The sequence below is a fragment of the Psittacula echo genome (genome assembly GCF_963264785.1).
Source record: "Psittacula echo genome assembly, chromosome: 5".
In the NCBI taxonomy this organism is placed as follows: domain Eukaryota; kingdom Metazoa; phylum Chordata; class Aves; order Psittaciformes; family Psittacidae; genus Psittacula; species Psittacula echo.
In genome coordinates, this window is record NC_137739.1 from 31,467,499 (window position 1) to 31,488,363 (window position 20,865).

The 20,865-nt window shown below is 37.7% G+C and overlaps 1 protein-coding gene across 3 annotated transcripts in view; it reads right to left on the reverse strand.

Moving 5' to 3' along the window:
• Nucleotides 1-393: 393 nt before the first annotated feature.
• IPO7 (importin 7) overlaps nucleotides 394-20,865 on the reverse strand; it is a 41,539-nt gene continuing 21,067 nt past the window's right edge. For all 3 annotated transcript variants that reach the window (XM_080617203.1, XM_080617204.1, XM_080617205.1), the window contains exons 10-25: nucleotides 20,489-20,588; nucleotides 19,352-19,428; nucleotides 18,877-18,993; nucleotides 17,994-18,083; nucleotides 17,300-17,465; nucleotides 16,467-16,627; nucleotides 15,477-15,605; nucleotides 13,190-13,256; nucleotides 12,991-13,116; nucleotides 12,603-12,700; nucleotides 11,129-11,224; nucleotides 9,920-10,140; nucleotides 9,609-9,814; nucleotides 7,752-7,958; nucleotides 7,272-7,388; nucleotides 394-5,007 (exon numbers count right to left, since the gene is read on the reverse strand). In XM_080617203.1, the coding sequence (XP_080473329.1) occupies nucleotides 4,910-5,007; nucleotides 7,272-7,388; nucleotides 7,752-7,958; nucleotides 9,609-9,814; nucleotides 9,920-10,140; nucleotides 11,129-11,224; nucleotides 12,603-12,700; nucleotides 12,991-13,116; nucleotides 13,190-13,256; nucleotides 15,477-15,605; nucleotides 16,467-16,627; nucleotides 17,300-17,465; nucleotides 17,994-18,083; nucleotides 18,877-18,993; nucleotides 19,352-19,428; nucleotides 20,489-20,588 (2,076 nt within the window). In that variant the 3' untranslated portion in view covers nucleotides 394-4,909. The remainder of the gene's footprint in view (nucleotides 5,008-7,271; nucleotides 7,389-7,751; nucleotides 7,959-9,608; nucleotides 9,815-9,919; nucleotides 10,141-11,128; nucleotides 11,225-12,602; nucleotides 12,701-12,990; nucleotides 13,117-13,189; nucleotides 13,257-15,476; nucleotides 15,606-16,466; nucleotides 16,628-17,299; nucleotides 17,466-17,993; nucleotides 18,084-18,876; nucleotides 18,994-19,351; nucleotides 19,429-20,488; nucleotides 20,589-20,865) is intronic.

Genomic DNA, 20,865 nt, shown 5'->3' on the forward strand with positions numbered 1-20,865 from the left:
GGGGGCCGCCCGGCTGCGGCACACAGGGACGCCGCGGGCCGCTCGGTGGGCACCGCGCGGAGGGAGGAAGTGAGGGAGGGGAATGCGCGGCCCCGGGCTCGCCCTGAGGCGGCTGCCCCAGGCAGGGCGGCCTTCCTCCTGCGGCTGGTCCTGGGTGGCGCGGCCAGAGGAGATGGACGCCTGAATTGTGCCGGCGGGCGTTAGCGCAGAGGGACCAGTGGCTCGCCCGCAGCCGCCGTGGGCTGCGGCCCCCACAGACGGGGCCGGTGTGTCCAGCTGGGCCTCGGGTGCCGCCGTCTCCGCGAAAGCAGGCGGTGCGCGGGGCTTCGAGCCTCGGCGGCCAGAGGGAGAGGTGCCTTGGGGGGAGGGGGGGGGCTGCCCGGGGCACGGTATCTTTTGTCATTTCAGCCCAGCTCTTGCGGATAAGGACTCTCTTCTTAAAGCTACGTTGAGAATATTTATCCTTAGATGGAAACGTGCACTAGCTCAACAACGGCTCCTCGGGCAATTAAAGGATATTACAACTATTTCGGTAGATAATTTTTGAAGAAAATCCAACTGTGCAATTAACATTAACTATTACCACCGATAGGACAATGTGCCCAGATCTGTAGGGCTTACCTTGAGCTTTTTGAACATAAGACATTAAAGCATTTAAGATTTTTCTGCCTCCAGAATAATAGCTCTAAAATCTTGCAGTCAGACAGTAACAGCTAAACTAGCTTATTCCAGAATAGGGCTAACAGCAGTTTTGCTTTCTTACTTTAAAGTTTTCCTTCCTGTTTATTAATTGGAAACTTTCACCCACCCAGAACACAAATTACTGCCATCACTTTGATTTGACATACAGTAGCAGACCCAGGACAAGATAAAATTCTGTTTTGGGTTCTCATTGTTAATAGTTCTCCTTCATGTTAATAGATCACTCATTAACATCTGTCAGATCCTCAACTCTTGTCCTATTCTCAAGTGCTTGTTGTTTCTAGCATCAACATTTTGTTATAAAAAGCAGAAATATGACAATACCAAGCCAGTGATACACCATTTAAGACAGAAACTGATAGTAAGTAGTAATCAGTATCACAACATCAGACAGCTTTTCCACATTCCTGATTCTGGGTATGTGGAAGGCCCCACAGAACACAGGGAAGAGAAAAACCCAGCTCAAGGAACTCAGCTTTGGCTGTTACAGACTGTGAAAGCAGAACACAGCCAGCCTTGGATGTTCCAAACTTCCAAATTTTGATAAACTTGTACTTTTGCATTCAGGTGAAAACTTGGGATACTGAATTGAGTGGAAATGTGGAACTGCAGTGCTCTACCTAACTACATTTAACAAAAATAAACCAAATGCCCATGTCTGCATAGATATTCAGAGGTGGTGGTCATCCACTGCTGATCACATACCGAAGATGAAAACAAAAGTGAGAATAGTTAGCAAGAGAACATATGTATGAGGAAGGACTGAAAAGGAAAACACTGGAAATGTGCAAAGATACAAACCCACTGAGAAGCTTCATGATGTTTCTATTTGAGAGCTGATGGTGGCAAGAGGAAGAAGTTTCCTTTAGCATAAAAATCAATCCATAAAATTAGTGAGGTTACTAGGCATTATTAAAATGATGTGCTTGTTTATTGTGAGGTATTTGGTAATTAATCCACTGCAGACTTCTTGACTCTTGCAGTAGTAATTCTAGGCTACAAGAGATTTGAACGGAGCTTTGCTGTACTGTGCTGACAACTATGAAAAATTATTTTAAGGGTGTTGATTTAGGAAAAAAAGTTACTAAATTTATCCAGTATGGCAACATTTAAAAAACAGTGTTTGAGAAAGCCTTTTACATTTAACACAGTTAAGAGAACAGTGGTTGTGCCTAACATTTGCCTGAAGAAGTATTTTAGAGAGGAAAATGGAAAGCTTAGAGCTGTGTAACTAGAACAGGACTCCAAAGTACTATAAGAATACAGCTACATTCAAAACACCACACTGAGATGAGTGAAGATAAGGATTTGCTTTAGATGTTTATTAATCCAAGATCTTCCATAATAGAAAAAAAACAGAGGCTTTAAATTTCCCACCTCTTCCTTTAGAGTTGCATTATCCTTGAAAATGGAATGGATAAATGCAAGTTCTAGAAGGAAGATCAATTTTAAATGTGACATAAGTGTTATCACTGAAATTGATATATTGCATCACAAAATGCACTATCACCACCAACAACAATGCAAAATTGTTTTGCAATTTATATAAATACATTTCTTGGAGCAAAAGAAAGCAAAGTTCTAAATCCATTCTTAAAAAATATGCTCCTTGCTAACCAGCCTAGCAACACATAAAAGCACCCTTGAAGTAAGACTGTATTCCTCACACCAAGATAAAATTCTTCCCTTGACTCGTGACTTGAAAAATGTAATTGTTCCAGAAATGACAATGGCACTAAAATTGGTGATTTCCCCCTCATTTTTTCAGTATGCTTTGTATGTGGAGCCTTCTCACTCCTGCTCTGTTGCATCTTCCACTGTGAGGCAGAGTGTCTCATCCATCCTAAAAGGTTCTCGTACATTTCTGGGGATGTGTAACAAGATAAGCAGATACCAACAAGCAGATGTTCAGAAATTATGTCAAACTGGGCATTTTTCAAGGTCAAGGAATGCACAGGAAAAGGCATGCTGTAATTATGTCTTTCACTTTTTGTCTACAAAAATAAAACCTTGTCTAGAGATATCTTGAAGCCGGTGTACACCCGTACGTGCTCATGAGCCACACATTTACAAAAAAACCCAAACAGTTCTGCTATATGCACTTGGCCAGTCAGCTAAAGATTCAAAAGTACTACTGTGGTTCTCATACCACTACTGTAATGGATACTGTCATTCAAGGCTTAATTTTTTAGGCTTTTCCACATCAGGTACAATATCCATCCTTTTAAGTCCCCAATCTGTTTTTAAAGTATCCCTTTGGTATTCGGCTAGGGCAACGTGGCATTATAGTCCTGGCTCAGTCTCTCACGTAGCACTGTGTGCGCAGGGAATTCTGTTTGCTGAAGAAAGGCAGACCAGAGAGGAGTGACTGGAAAAACCCATTACACCTGCCCAGAGAAGTGCTAGCGGTTGTGCAGCAAATGGAAGGCAGAGCATGGTGCTGGTCAGCCCGTCAAGCAAACCCCAAACCACCAATTCCTGCTACTCTGCTGATGCAAAAAAACACACCACACAAACCAATTTTCTGAAGACTGCATTTTGAGTATCATAATATATATATATGTTCATTTCATTTTTACAGATATAAACTCAGTTTATTTTAACCTGTATTTAAATTTTGGAGGCTTACATTAAATTAAGGTAGCTTGTTTAATATCCATTGTAACAGCAGGTGACATTTTTATATAAAAACAGCCAAAAGAAAAAAAAAAAAACAAAAAAAAAAAAACAACAAACCACAAACCAAAACCCAAAACATCTGATTTAAAAGACACCAACGATCTCAAGGGAAGATCAGAAACCTATGGATTTTTGCTTTTAGAAAAGAAAAAGGGGGCATTTAAGCCAACCCATTCACAGCATCTCCCTGCTGGCTTCTTCATACAGTGGTTTTGATAGTGGTCCCAGAGGGATCTGTATTTTGCCTCTCTAGCTAAAATATTAGTTACTATAGCAACTTTGAAGGAAGAAAATTGTGGCTTCAAAAATGAAAGATTGGCAAAACTTCAAATACACTGTCTGGATCAGGCAGACAACAGCACACACGAATACTGGGAGTGCAGAAAGAAGGGGACTGAAATGCAAGAGTAGTGCACCAGCACTACTATACAGGCTGAAAAAAAAAAAAAAGAGTATTTTGCAAAATTAGGGGAAAAAATTACCTTTGTAGATCATAGCCCAGATTAGCCAAATTAAACTGTTGTGTTTTTAACAGACTGAATGTATAGACATTTCATCCACACACTTCAATTGACTCTGTAAGAGCAGAACTTCACACACCTTATTTACCTGCTTTAGAAAAGATAACATTTTCCTCAGTGCTTACAGTACATATCTGTATCCAAATTTTACCTTGTAAGTGAGATCTTTAAGAAAAACAAAGGACACAGAGGGTGTTGCTATTTTTTCTTTAGCAGCAATGAAATATCACTAACCCCTTTTTACATAACCGAATTCAAGTCACAACCAGAGGTGACTGCACCACAAAGTCACCAGGTACAAAACTGCTAGTTCATTTTAAATTAATACCTGGAAATTATTTTCCCCAATACATCCCTTATTTTTTATTTTTATAAACAGCAAACATTTTGCTATTTTTGTACATAGGCTAGCAGGCTTGTTTCAATATGAAAGTGCTAATTCATTTACAGATTTATCAGTTATGTAGTGCTACATTAAGTGTCCAATATTCTACATATGAACAATCTTTATAAATGGAAATGAGGAAGATTAAGTAAGGCTATCTGATTACCTTATCTTATTTACATTAAAAGAATAGACACCCAATAGGAATGGAGAAACGGGAAATATATTGGGCAAATACTCATACTGCCACAGGTGTAAAAATCAGGTCTGCCTTTTAGCTTGTACTGTAAATGAGACATTTTAAATAGTCCTGCAGCCCATGCCTGTATTTTTTCTTCAGAAAAAGAAAAGCTGCCTTCATGACGTCCCCTCTTGATTTCCGATTTCCAAAGTGTGTCATTTGAAGCTTTAAGTTCAGATTCTTCCTATCTTCAATAAAACCTCTAGTTTGCTTTCCAGTATTAGGTTGCATGACCAGGTCCCTCTTCTGGGGCTTTTGTCCATTCTATTTATCAATTAGCTTAGAGTGAGTTGTAGATAACATGAACCAGTTCTGGAACCACTATTGGGAGGAACACAAGCTCTTCACTACAATCACACAGTAGCAGGAAAAGTGATAATTTCAATTCATTCCTGGGGCAGGGCCTCCAAAATTAAATGAAGTTGGCACAACCGGAGCATTGAATTTGTATCCTCCATGCTTTTCAATCATTTTGGATTCTAAAACAAAACAAAAAAAAAAAAAAACAGAAGGAAGATATTTTAGTGTGTGTGTAGGGGGGGGGGAAGACAGATTAAGATTTTGTGACTGACTGTTTTGAGTCTCTCAGAGGTTTAATGTAGGGTTACCCAGGAGAGTGATCAGCACCCACAAAGTGGAAATGTGCCAGGCCCCCAAACAACAGATGGACTATTTATTTATCAATATTGTTATAGCTATGCTTAAATTAACTTATCTTTTAAAAGCCCACAATTCAGCTTTTGGACACAAGTTTATAATTTTTCACATTTCAGAAATAGGACCTGAATGGTTGGTGGACTTCTAAACTTGCTAATAGTCACCCAATTCTTTCTAATTAACATTAACAGACTTTTCAGTCAAATCAGTAACAGAGCACATGTACAAAAAAGCAGTACACAGATATTAACTAAATATTCCAGTGTTCCTATTTCAATTCAACAATACAAGCACAGATAGCCACTAAAGCACATGAAACAGACATTTTTAGTATACCCGCATTTCCTCACCTGTAACCAGGCAGATAATCTGCAGTTTAGGTTACTAGACCATATAACACAATTCTGAGAGAAAACTACCAAATTTATCCTTTTCATTTTCAACCAAAACTTAAGATCTTTAGGCATCTGAGGCCCACATATCCATCACTGTAAATAACAGTGATAGTTAAGCTGTCTGGTTTTATTAGCTGCATATTCTGTCCTTCAGACATTAGTGTAACACTAGTTTTCACAAGCTCTAATATACATGGACAACTGAAAATTAGATTGGTAATTTATGTTGTACCTCTACTACAATCTAGATAATGCTGAAGGTGGTTTATATTATTCCCAGGTCAAGATAACAACACTTATTAATGTCTTATTTCTAGTCTAGGAGCTTTCTCCTACCTCAAAAATAGTTGTAATCTCTCTCTGTCTGGGAATACAAAGTCATCTCATTAGCTAGAGGATCTGCATTTTGTCTCAGTTTCTTTCGAAACAGGCCAGAAAAGTGCTGCCATGGCTGACGAAGGACAGGAGGAGAACATGACCTGGGGAGCATTGCTTTGTTCCCTCCTGGCTCCATAGTGCACAGAAGACAAATCTCTTAGCTTATGGAAATTCTTCTTACCTACATTAATGAGAGATAATTATATTCCTTCTAACAGGATGTCCCCATATGTGGTAGATAGCCTAAATGGGGTATCACTATGCTCTGATAGTAAGCATGATTTTCCTGTAATAATCTAGTTGCTCAAGTTAAACTTCACAATCTGAACTTAACTTGCACTATGAATAAGCAGCTGAAAAAGAAAATGACAAAACAACTCAATTCTTCATAAAATGCACAAGTAGAACATAACCTCATCAGTATGATGTCTAGAGCTTGACGGAGGTCACAGGGAAACTATGTTATAACCATTAAAAGTGGATCATTCTGGACACAAGCTTTGTGAGGCAATTGAAGCTGTTTTCTGACAAAAAGTACTTATAAAATGTGCATTCTCACTACCAATCTTTTATTGAAAAATCTGTGAATTTCTCTTTTTAAAACATCTTGTAGTAATTGCTCAGTAAGATGCAGGATATGAGACTGGACCAATCACTCAAAATTTAGCCTTGACTTTAAAGAGCGATATTTATTGTCTTATCTCAAACACCTGGGAAAACTGGCAAAAAAAACCCCAACCCAACCAACCCCCCCCCCCCCCCCCGGAAGATCTGCCCCCTTTCCTATATTTTTAAATCTGTACTATCTATATTGAAGAGCAACACTCTCAAATATTTAACAGGCTTGATGATATACCTTTACAGATGGATTCTACTTGCATTATTTGATATTCTTCCACCCATTGTCTATCAATATCTAACCCAGCTGGACTGGGTCACATCAGGAAATAAGTTATCAGCCACTTGATGTGTCTTTTACCACAGCTAGAGTTCATCCACCTTCAGGTAATCAAATAATTTGTTTCCAAATCTAAGCCACTATGACAAACATGCTTTTATTTACTTGGCCACTTCATTAAGTCATTTCTATCATTCCTTACACCTGTGGCCTGCCAGACAATTTGTATATTGAGGCTTTGTGACCTGACAGTTTTAAGAGATTTCAAACACTTCTGGAGTGTAAAGCAACCCTGCTTTGCTGAAGACATTATCAGGCTTGAATTACAGACATTTTCTGTGTTATGCTTCTTGAGCACATAAACAGCTTTCAAGCAGCAAAGGAAGCAATTAATTGTAGAAAGGGGGGAAAATACCATGTGCTGCCCGCCTCTGATCTGCCAGAGTTGCTATGTCCTGCAATTGTTTTCTTTGTTCTTCATTAAGACCCTGTGTCAAAGCTTGGTACCACACAGGGTTACGATTCTGAATTGCTGCAAGAGAAAGAACACATAAGCAAAAGGAAACTGTTCATTAAAATGTTCTGTAACTCAAAGCTTACTAACTCACTCCCATTTTAGTCAGAAAAATATTCAGTTAGGGTTACACAATTCAAGATGTTTAAAAACACTTAAAACCAACCTCTGACCTCTTCCCTCCCATCATAAATTAATTAAAAAGCATCTCCCCCTGCTCTTAAAAGTTTAATGATTGCTTCCCCTTTCCAAAGACAGAATTTGTTCAAAGCACATACTGAAAAGCTTGTTTGGAAGCTTTCAACAGGTTCTAGTTTACAACAGTATACGCTAAAGTTAAAAAAAAATTTGTTAGCCAGGAAACGAAATAAAGTTACTTACTCTGAAAAATTGTTTTAAATATCTGATATTCATCAATAGGGTTGTCTTCATCATCAATAATTGTGGAATAGCCTTCCAAAGCAGTCTCTTCAGCATCATCTTCTTCCCAGTCTTCATCATCTCCATCTTCACCTGCCTGTTTTGCTAGAATTTCTAGATATTCTTGACCATCTTCATCAATGTCATCTTCATCACTCCCCAGTTCCTCTGAATTAAACAGCATACAAAAATAAAGTTTATTCCAAGAATAGCAAGAACAATTCTGTAAGAAGATGGCCAGTTATGCAAAACAAGCAATGCAACAGCAGAGTGCAGACTAGAAAGGGGGAAGGCTCATTGAACTCCTCTCCTAATGCCATTACCTGCCCCACCCAGACACTCTTCCCTCACACCAACTGTGGAAGTGGGGAAATCTAATTATCACAAAAAAGTATAGAGAAAAATGTAAATCCAGATAGTTTGGAACAGCTCTTGATAAAACTTTTAGCAAAGCAGTATTTGTGCTCCAACAAAAGTCTGAAATAACTTAATGAAAACACTTTTAAAGGCACATTCAAAAGGGCTATTGAAAATAATGCTGGAGAAATACAAAATGTAGTAGTATGAATGACAATGTAGTTATGAGAGTCCAGAATTCAGCAGCAGAGATAAAAAAGAAACTCTGCTTTAAGTAGATAGATGAAAACAGATATTCCTTTGAGTATGGAAAACTGTTCCAAACAATCACTCAGAAAGACACCAAGTTGATGATGGAAAGATAAAAATAGGAAACATGAACTAAAAGCTTAAGAAAAGTATAGGGAAAGGTGGAAGAAAGAAGCAGGGGGAAGTTGTAGGTAATTTTGAACTTCATATAAAGAAGATGGCAAACAATGTGAAAGCTTGTGAAATAACTGTATGAATAAAGTCTATAAAGGCTGATGAAGTTGAGATTGTGTTAGTCCAGGGCAGATGGGGGAGGGGAAAAGAAAAAAAAAACCAAAATCTAGGAACTATTATTTTCCACACACAGCTAAAACACCAGGAGCTCATGGGACAGTTTGTAATATATAGTCCAAACTGCACAATGGATTAGGATGACTCCTGGAAACTCCTTGTGCTGACTCTTAACCCCTCACTCAAATGGGAAACACATCCTGGTAGTAATTCCTTTCAGCAATGACAGCATCCACACATACAAGCTAGCTCAATGTGACTTTGAAGAGACAGCCTAGGAAATTACTTTCCAGTTCCTCTTAAAAACTAAGTCAGATAGACTTGAAAGTCATTAAAACATGTCCAGTGTTATACTGCAGCTTTTGATTTTTGGAATTGGGGAACTCTGAAGGATTCCAAAAAGGGAACTGTCCTGGCTTCAGCTGGGATAGAGTTAATTTTCTTCCTAGTAGCTGGTGCAGTGCTGTGTTTTGGCTTTAGTCTGAGAATGATGCAGTGGTTTAGTTGTCGCTCAGTGGCACTTACTCTGGTCAAGGACTTTTCAGTCTGTCATGCTCTGCCAGTGAGGCTGGGAGGGAGCAGAGACAGGACCCCTGACCCAAACTAACCAAAGTGGTATTCCATACCACAGCGCATCATACCCAGTATATAAACTGGGGGGAATCATCCAGGAGGGACAAATCGCTGCTCGAGTCAGGCTAGGTACTGGTCTGCGGATGGTGGGCGACTGTACTGCGCATCACTTGTGTTTATTGTTGGGGATTTTTTCGGTTGTTTGGGGAGAGAAGTGAGCGAGCAGCTGTGTGGTACTTAGTTGCCAGCTGGGTTAAATGACAGCAGGAACTCAGCATCTCCATTCAAAAAGAAAAAAAACCAACAAAGAAAATATACAAAGTAATGGCAACATTTCAGTTTCCATACCTGTCTCCTCATCTTCTTCAGCTTCATCATCATCATCACTGTCATTTTCATGTTCTGCATGACAGGCATATGCTCTTTTCAATCCATTAAATAAAAGGATAAAAGCTGGCAGGATCTGGCCAGCAACTTGATTTAAAACCTGCGGTATTTGCTCCAGATCAATAAGAGCACATAAGCCAAGCACACACATCTTTCTATCATGAAGTCTACAAAACAAAACAATTAAAAGGTTGCAAGTTTTGTTACAGTTTACAAGCAGGTAATAAAGGGGTGTATCACAGAGAATAATCTTCCAAACTAGAAACACTTACCCCAAGAAACAGTCCACGTCACTAAGCCATTGTGTTATAAAATGATTAGTGACAGGCTCCACATTATTGGGGAAACGAAGATTTTCCAATGTATTTAATAGTAGATGAGGATTGTAATACAAAGCAGCTATGGCAACCTGGAGGCACATTGTTCGCAGTTCACTTGTTTTCACTTCTCTGGTCAATCTCTCTAATGCAGCTTCCACAAATAAGGGTATACACTGAAGAGTGAGAAACGTTACAAATTTAGTGACCAAAAATAAACCTTGTAGTTCTGTATTTCACACTAAAGTTGAGAAACTGCATAAACCCAATGAGGCGCATAAATGCAGAGGGCAAACAATGAGAATAATTTTTAAGTGCCAGCAGAAGTCATAAACAAAAAGGAAATGTAAAGCTGATAAGATTTTATCTACTCCAGGCACATGGATTTTGTGACATCATGCACAGTAGATGCAATTCTTGGTCCTGTAATCCTGTGTGTCAGAAAAGAAAAACAGAGGAAACGTGTTTCCAGAAAAATCAACTTAGTGGTTTTTTAATATCCATAACAAAGTCAAGAGATAATGCTAACATTCCAAAGAAACAGCTCTTCGAAGGACCAGTCTCTTCAGAGATGTCACACTAAAAAACAAACAATTTGATGTAGAAGATTTTCTTTCAAATGAGTTAAAAATCAAAGTTTCCAGGGATCATATCCACAATTATTAAAAAACATGCAAGTGTTTAAACAGCTATTATACAGTGCTTGTCATGCACACAGCAGAGAAACACAAATTCCTCTCTCAAATTCCAACTTGCATATGTGCATAATGAAGTCCCTGGTTCCTCTATGATATTGGGATTCTAGGAATTTCATTTTCATTCTTATTTATTTCAAGGCTATTAACTTGACAGATTGAATAATTTTCACCAGAATTAACTTAGAATATAATTAATCAACTTTATGAACGAAGATGCTCCTAAAACAGTACTGTTCCAGATTCACAAAAACTTTCAGAGTTTTGCAGTGTCCTGAACTCTGGAGACAGTGTGTAATAACAGCCTCTGTGGGGCTGCTAACTGAGTAACACTGAAGTAGCAGACAGGATTATTAGCTACACTACACAAACTTCTTGGAAGAGAACTGATGTTAATACATAATCAATTAATATTCAAGAATAAAATACATTTTAAACAGTAGTTGTAACAACCAAAGCTGTTACCAACCTGATCAATGCCACGTCCTTTACACTGAAGAATAATTACTTCTAACAGCTTTGCTGCATGACATTCTGCATCTTCTCCAGCAACTCCTGTAAGGACCTGAAAAAGAACAATTACTGTTGATGATATCCTGTCCAGAAGAATTTTTCATCCTCTGCTCTGCTTGGAAAAGCTGACATCAATTTACCCCCTCTAATACAATGCTAGCAGAAACACCCATCAGTACAGCAGCCAAACCTACAGCAATGGCTCAGTATCACAACTAGAGACTGAAGCATCATGGAACATGGGTAAAACTAATCTACAGGTACAAATACTCAACAACTCTATAGAGGCAGAGCTTACAACAGTAACCATATAAGCATCAGCTGCCATTTTGCAAAGGTTTATTCCCATACACAAAATAAACTTTTCTTATAATTCAGATACTGAATTTGTAAAAAACTGTATTTGCAAATTTGGGATACCTAGCGGGATATATAAATACCTAACAAAACAACACTCAAAACTTCTGGGTTAAAGATTTATTGTGCTCAGCTAATAAAACACTCATCACTAAGAGGTTAGAACAGCTATTTTTCTTTTTTATAATGTTCAGGCATTTATAATCAGCCTGGTTGCAACTTGTTTTCAAAGAGGCTAACAAGAGTTACTAACTATCGTGTCTAAACATCATCAAAAGAATTACTCAGGAAATACCACGGGCAGGGCAGCTGACAATTCCCCCTAGTTTTTACACAGACACAACACATGATATCCATAATTGGAAAACTGAAATCCCCACAAATCACTGTTGGAGATTATAAAACATTAACACCACCTTACAAAATAGTATTAAGTTCCTCGCACAGGGCTAACATTCTGGAAAGCTTTGTATTCTACATATTGATTGGATGAAGGAAGCCCAGTTGGCAGCTACCTATAATACACAGACGCTGAGAAACTAAATACTGCCCAAAAGTGACTGGACTGAGTCAAACAAGTCCCAGATTTCATCACCAATTTAGCATGAACTTGGGAAAATATCTCTCTATTTGTATCCCTCTACTTTCCATCCCTGCTCATGGATTTAAGACCTTTAGCATACGTATGTTATGTGGTATCACAGTCATAGTGAGGCTACAAATATCAGCTAAAGAAACCGTCTGCCTTTTGCATTATGCATACACGTTTTGCATGCCTGGACACACAGTGCGTAAGACACCAAACACGCATGCACAAAACCCACTTCTGTTGTGTACAATTTATTTTCCCTTTTTAGCAAAAGCATATATCTGAAATTTGATGCAACCCCTTAATTTCTCTGCAATAACTTCATTTGTGGAATCACACAGGATGCTAAATAGCATAATGCTGTAGCAGCTGATGTCAAAAATTCTTCAGTTTCAGAGTCTGCTGTTGTGGAAAACATTACCCAGTTTAAGAGTGTGTTACTTCAGAGATCACAGGTTTTGTTATCACAAAGGAATCTGCTTACCTTCTTGCACATACTGTAGATCATTTCAAGATACTTTGTGTCTGACAGAAGTGTGTCTGTATCAACAGTAACATAATTATGCAAGAGAGGCATCATGTCTGTATTAACAGAAGAATGATCACAGTTAAGATATTGTCTGTTTTATGAGATGAGCTGTTAAAAATCAGGTTAAAATCTATGTATTAATAAGTTAATTACAGTTCTTGCTTAATGTTTGTCAAGATAAGCATGCATCTTTAGCAAAACGAGTCTAGTTGCAGCATAGCAGAAATAAATACTTTAAGCGTAACCTCACTTAAGTGTTCTCCTAACATTGCAATCAAGATGCAGTTCACTGTATGGCTGAAATCACTTATATGAAACCATTCGTCTGATTTATGTTACTTACCAGTAAAATAATCAAAGCCATCCTGCTGAAAGACTTCAAAAACAAGAGGAAGTAGCTGCCACATTTGTGCAGAAACTTGTTGACAGGTCAGACTATGAGCCAAAGAAAAGATCTCCTCATAGAACTCTAAAACAAATGGAATCCAAATTTAATGCCTCTCCCATACACTTAAAAAAATAGCCAACAGAAGTACATATACCTAATACATGCTGCTGCAAAACTGTTCCAATGACTTGCAAACAGATGCCTTCCAGCTGCTGGGTAATCTGCAAAAAACATGAGATTTATGACTGTTTTCAATATTTTTGAGTTGAAATTAAACACATTTTAAAATAAAACTACTCAAAGCAGTTTCTATACAATATTATACAATATTCTATACAATATAGTTTTCTAAAAACAATTCAAAATTTCTCATATTTTAGAGCACTAAATGTGTAAGAGCAGCACTCTGGCTAAGGATCTGTAAAACACTTTTTAACACAAGGTGGTTTTTGAATATTCTTTGAATACTGGAAGACTCTCATTATAGGGCATCCAACCATATCCTGGGCTGCATCAAAAGGAGCGTGACCAGCAGGTCAAAGGAAGTGATCCTGCCCCTCTACTCTGCTCTCGTGAGACCTCACTTGGAGTATTGTGTGCAGTTCTGGTGTCCTCAACACAAAAAGGACATGGAACTGTTGGAACAAGTCCAGAGGAGGGCCACGAGGATGATCAGGGGACTGGAGCACCTCCCGTATGGAGACAGGCTGAGAAAGTTGGGGCTGTTCAGCCTGGAGAAGAGAAGGCTGCGTGGAGACCTCACAGCAGCCTTCAAGTATCTGAAGGGGAGCTATAGGGATGCTGGGGAGGGACTCTTCATTAGGGACTGTAGTGACAGGCCAAGGGGTAACGGGTTCAAACTTAAACAGGGGAAGTTTAGATTGGATATAAGGAAGAAATTCTTTACTGTGAGGGTGGTGAGGCACTGGAATGGGTTGCCCAAGGAAGTTGTGAATGCTCCATCCCTGGCGGTGTTCAAGGCCAGGTTGGACAGAGCCTTGGGTGGCATGGTTTAGTGTGGGGTGTCACTGCCCATGGCAGGGGGGTTGGAACTAGATGATCTCAAGGTCCTTTCCAACCCTAACTATTCTATGATTCTAAAAAGAAAAGCCTGACAGTAACCCCATGCAACAGTTCAATCCATTAAGACACACAATAAGTAAATATATATATCAAACCAGTAAACAATGGAAGTTGCAGGAAGCATTTGCTGTTCCAGAAAAGAGAAATATAAAAAAAATCAAAACCAACCAATGAACAAACATAAACCACCTCCCTAACCCAGCTTAGGATGTTCATATTGTAAGCAGACAGTAAGTGTAAATGCTGGTCTACAGATTCAAACACTCTTCCCAGTATTTATTAGTCCACAGAAAGACAAGTCCACCAAAATAGTCTTCAGCCTGTTTAGGACACTTACCTTGCACAGGGACAAATAGGGGTTGAGTTTCTGGTCTTAGCTATGCAGAACAGGATTTGAAACTAATCAGCTAAATACCCTTATCTCTTGCAACACTGGTCATCATGTGTGAGATGTCTCTTTACTGATCAACATTTTACAATTGAGTTCCTCAAGACTAGCATACTGTTACACAAACTTTTCATTTAGATAGCAAGAATTTGCTGACAAAACCAATTATATTACAAGCTTGCTGAGCAGCTTTAACAAGTAAATGAGCTGAACTCGTCCCTTGTTTACTGGATGCCAGCACTGTATTGCACCCTTGGGCATTCAGAGTTCATATTATGCTGCTCCCTCAGTGAAGTCTTCAGAGCCCTGAGAGTACAATTTATTACTGTTTAGTCACTAAAAAGCTATAATGTATTTATCAAAAAACAGTAGCTGACTTTGTCAAGAAGGATTTTAATCAGCATCTTTCAAACAAGCTGTACTCTGGACAGAAGTTAGTCCATTCAGTATAACAAAACTAAACAACAAATGTTTTAATCCCACAGTGCAGATTAGGCATGTAAAAAACCTATCATTTAGCACAGCCACAACAGCTGTATTTACAGACATTGATTCTGCTGCAGAGAGCAAACTAAGGCAGCAGAGTCAATGTTCAAAGCTAACTGACGTTTTATCTCTTTTCTTTGAAAGGCAGACCTCATCAAATCAAATGGGTTCTTCCAGCTGAGCTGACAGTTCCACCTGTTAAAGAGACAAGTTTCCTCTCCCATTTGAACAAGGACCTACATTATTGTGGAAAATACTGTGGCAACATTTATGCTTTATTACTCCATGTATTCTGTTAGAAATGTGACCCACTCTGTTACAACTTTGTTGCATAAGGGACTTCACTGCTTTCTATTTTAAGCTTTTTTGGCCAATAGGACAGTTTTTCAGATAACAATGTCCAGGAACACTGGAACTACAGAAGGCTTTCAGTGTCTTAGACAATACATATTGCCAACATGTAATTAAAGTAATTTCTACTTACTTCCTTGTGATCTTCAACTACACTGAGAAGTGTATCAATAGTATTCAAGATTCCCATTGCTGTCACTGCTTTGTCATCACTGCCCTCCTCATCTGGCCCAGTCTGGATCACCTGGTTAAATGTCATTGCCTGCATGTAACAGCAAAACAAACCATATATATGTCATTTAACAAGGACATGCTTGGAGACAAACAATTGTGCAAGTCTGGTACTCTAGAAGATTTACGGAGGACTTCTGATAAGAAAATGTATATTAACATTAGAAGTTGACTATGCCATTCCAGAGTTTGTTTTCAGGATTGATGAAATTTGAACGTTAAGCCCTTTAAAGTGTCATCCTTTGTCTATTCATGAATAAGAAGATACAAATGACACCACTTTCCAAGCAAAAGAATACATTTTCTGGAGCAAGTTTTTCTGACACAAGGTTTAATTGGTAGCTGAACTAGACTGGACCACTTTGCAGGCATTCCCAGAGAGGACACACAAACAATTTAAACTCCAAGGCAAGGGCCTTCAATAGAGAAGCACTGAGCTGACCTCTGTTTTTGAAACCATTGGTACAACTTGCTAGATATGGCTATTCAAGTTCTGAATTTCTCCTGCAGAATCAATTTCATTCTCACATTACATACAACGTATTTTCACACCAGATATTTTTATTAAAAATCTGCTTTTTAATTTCCCATTTTAAAACAGAAAACCTATGTCACATTGCAGAGACTACCTCAAATGTGCCACTGAAATTCATTATTAACATTACAGTGAAAAAATACAAAGATTTCTCTAACAGTTCTATAATCATTCTAATAAATTTCCATTTAGCGCAAGTTATGAAGCCACTTTTGAGAAAATACAGTCTAAATGTAGAAGAAAATTATCTGTATCACTACACTTAGACTGGAGAAACAACAGGTGGACAACTATCTTAATTTTAAACACCAATCCTTCACATACTAAACATCTTCCTAAGTCAACAGAAATTCTTACCAAATGCTGTGTCATTTCTACTGCAATTGGGGTAACTTCTTCACTATATTCACAGATCATCTTCTGAATCACATTAGTAAGATCATCATTTTCAGTCTCTCTTATAATATGAAGTAAAGCTTGCATTACAGGTCTAATGAATGGAGTAATATATTCTTTAGCTGTAAAACAAGTGGCAATATTTGAATTTACATTCTTACAAAACTACAGTATCAGAATATGAAAGACAATATATACTTTTTAGTGCTTTGGCATCAATATGCCAAAATCATGGGCACTATAAGACATTACAGCATTACTAATATTCAGAACAATTTTTAAATAGAGATATCTACCAAAAGGATCATAACCAAAGTATAAAAATCAGAGTTCTACAGTCTTTATGAAATGCAAGATTACTTATCAATGCAAATTTTAATTGAACAGGAATGGGTACATAGTACATATGCATTTTTGACAAATTAGACAAAGTTATCTGATACAGAATTTATATTTGCTTTTTGGCATTTACGCCAGCTTCAGGAATACTGAGCAATGGAAAGCCTGACAGGATAAACACAATTTTTTTAAAAAAGATAAATACATGCTGACAGATATCCCTGTACTGCCACTGTATTTCTGATTCAATGATCAGGTGCTATAAAACAAGATTTCTTGTACCATGAAATTGTAATATAATATTTTCCAGTTGAAAAATTACAGTAAGTGATTACAAATTACAATTTTAAGTAGTAAATTATCATCAGGAAAGAAGAGAACAAGTCTCCCTGAACATTGCAATATTCATGCCTATTCCATTAAAACTTGCTGCAGCTGTAAGAAAAAAGAGCTACCTTTCTCTTGATTACTGATCAGAACTTGAAGTGCTATTGCAGCTTCCACTTTCACAGGCATTTCCCTATCATCTATCAGACACCGTCTTGTGAGTTCTAAGGCTGTCTGCAGATTCTGGTCACTCTTAAATTTGACTTCACAAAAATAATGAAGAACCCAGCAAGCCTGAAAAAAAACCCAAACACATTGAACAAATTCAGAGCTAAAAAAAGTACAAACAGGATTATCGACTACTTATATGCCAATAACCTACAGAAGGTATTAAACTGAAGTACAACTACTGCTGAATAAAGGTACTGTTAAAGTTTTTAACAGATGAAGATGTTTGAGAGTATGGAGGCTGGCCAGTGGGAGGCTTGTCTCTCAGACATCACTAAGCCAGTACTATGATCTCAAATTCATCTCTGGCCGCAGGTTTTGTGTGAGCAGTACAGTCTAAATGCAAAACACAAACAGACCATACTACCAGACACAGATGGGAAACTATGCACACAATTCTGCAGCCATTTTAGAGCTACACAGTAGTTATCTATAATCACACATAAAGACTTATACTAGAAATAAGCATAAAATTTATTACAGAAAAGGTACAGAAAGGAGTATGTTTTTTAAGAGGGAAACATATAAAGCATATTCCTGAACTCTTCAGTCAGAACAGACAGTGTCTTAACAGTAAATCTTACACTTTCTTACCCGTGCTCTCATGTAACCCAGCTCACTGCTGAAGAGAGGGAACACATGATTCTGCAACATATATTCCATCTGATCTTTATATATCTTCTTCTGTTAGAATATGAATAGAAATGCATTAGTTTAAAATTCATATAAAAATGCATTTCTAAACCCTTAAAAAAAGGTGACATATAAAGTGTGAATGGTGTAACAAAACCCTCAGACTTCTAGCTTTTCCCCTTTATTAAACTGCATTAAGCAACAATGAAATTACATATTATAATGAAACTTGGATCCTACATGGACTTTTAGAATTTTCAGTCAAAATAGCGACACTTCTTTCCTGCCATTTTTTGACTCCTACAGACACCTTTCACTTGGCAGTACAGTACTCTGGTATGAAAGCAAAAGTGGTCAGGGCAGCTTCTCAGAGCCATGGTCCAAATATCAGAGCCAAATCCATGCCTTGCATCTTTTCTGCTACCACTCTAATTGAGCAAGGTTGCTAATTCCACTCTCTTCTAATTTCCTCTCTTCTATACACAGAAAAGCTCTCATCAAATCAACGGCCTCTCATTGAATGGATTTTTTTCCCCCTTCCTTTCTTTCACAAAAAAAGTGCAACCCTGGAAACAGTGTAGCAATTCTTATTAAAAGCAGAGAACTTAAAAGGAACTTAAAACAATGACCTGAACTTGTACACGACCTAATAAAATTTGTGTAATTAAGCTGACAACAGAACAAAACCAATTCAACTCAACAGCTTTAAAAAAAAATAAATGGCAGTGGTTCAAAATCTTGTAAACTCACAGAGCTATTTCCATTTTTTCTAAGACACTATATGCAAAAGAAAAGAAAGGAGGCAAGCAAGAACCAAGATAACCACTAGATCTGTTATGCTTACTTTTAGGAGAATTTCAGCCAAAGAACCAATCATATGTAAAGCACCGTCTTTCTTCCGAGGGTCAGCATTTGGCTCCGTAAGGATCTGATAACAAAAGCCCATTGTCTTCTGCAAGACCTAAATTACATGTAAAGTTAGTCAAAGTGTTTCAATCAGTCATCTCAGGTATCATTATTAGTGCTCTGAAATGCTTAAATTGCTAATAATCTGCTGCAAGTCTGGAATTTGGAGAATGCTTTAGGTCTTTGCTATCAACACACAACATTCTTGATAGGTCCTATGGCAACTGGCAAATACAATAATCACATAATGGCTAGTGCAAAATAAATTTGAGAGAAATTGTAAATTTTAAAGTGCTATGATATGACAGAGCAGAAAAGTAAAACTTTCATCAGTAGGTCTATTAGCAAAGGGAGACTATAAATTATAGCTATAAGCTAATGCTGTATTTAAGTAAAATCCTTGAATAGTTTACCTCTTTCCTTTTACTACATGATGTAAACAATAATGTCTGAGCAGCAGTTGTTGGAGAAATGAAGTCTTCGAATACATCTATGAAGTAAACACATAACAGCTATGAAACTTGGTCTTTTACTACAGTTCATGATCCTAGTGTAATCTAATGATTTAATATGAAACCAAAGAGCAACAATTTTCCTTTTTTTTTTTTTCAGGTGGTTAATCATCCCTTCTTAAAACAGATATTCCAGCCCAAACAACAGCTACACATGGCTGGAGATCCCCAATATATGTTTCACCTTTTTCATGATCGCTGACTCTCTACATGTCTGATATGAAAGTGTGAAATTGCTCTCCTTAAGATAAAACTTTTTCAATGGTAGAAGCATTGACATACATGGTATTTGCTATGCAGGCAAGCACACATAATTGAGTTAAAAATGCTCAGTTTCTTATTTCTCTGCAGAAGAGGATTATCAGCGCCTCGTGTAATACTTGTACTGTTTACAGGTCTGCCTCTGACCTGAGGGATAAGAAACTCCCAAACCCATCAAGATTTCTTGTTCTAGACAACAGAAAAGTTCCAGCAGATGGAAGAATTTGTTCAGGAAGACTGAATTACCTTCTTTCTTCCACATCCTGAAAGGGCTGCGTAGACTTACAGCAAACCTCAGCAACAAAGTAGCAAGCCACAGAAGACAAGTCTGGAATGCTAGGCTTACTCCATAATGTTTCATTTGCCATTATGGTAAATCTGTTCTGAACTGTGCCATGTGTGAATTTCCTTAAGATTGTAAAAACTCCAAGGCTTGAAATACTAGCCGTTGTAAAGCATAAATGTCTAACAACATTAAACTTATGCAATTATTGTTAGCAAGACATTGACTGTTTTGTCTTACAACAGAAACTTTGTAATTGCCAAAATTAGCTACTTTTTCAAGCGCAGAAACACCTGTTGACTATGTTGTCTGTCATTTCTACCATTATATCCAGAAGTTAGCTATATGAAGCTGTATTAGTTGGCTAATATGAACTGGTTTTATCTCTTTTTTTTTATTTTATTTTGAAGATTAAAGCCACCCCCATTTTCACAAAAAAACCCAATCCTTTGTGCGAAGTCGTATTTTCACATGAGAAGATTTCAAATTCTCACCAAATTTCATGCGAATATATTCATATGGATCTTCTTGCCAGAGCTCTTCATCAGCATCTGTATAGCACATCAATGGAAAAATAACATCTTGGATAATTCCCTGCAATAAAAAAAAAAAAAAAGGAGTTGAAGACAGCCTAAAACCACTAAATCAATCTTTATATTCTGCCCTGTATTTCACAGATTTTGCCACCCCATCACTTCCTCACCTAAGATGTATTTGGACATTGCAGTGCCACCTTACAAAAAAGGAATCTTAAATTAAGGCAGAACTGCAATGCAGCGCAAGCTATTATATTTGCTTTCGATAATGGTATGTGGAGATAATTCAATGCCATAAATTCAGTAGGTAACACCATCTCCAAATTTGTTGCATT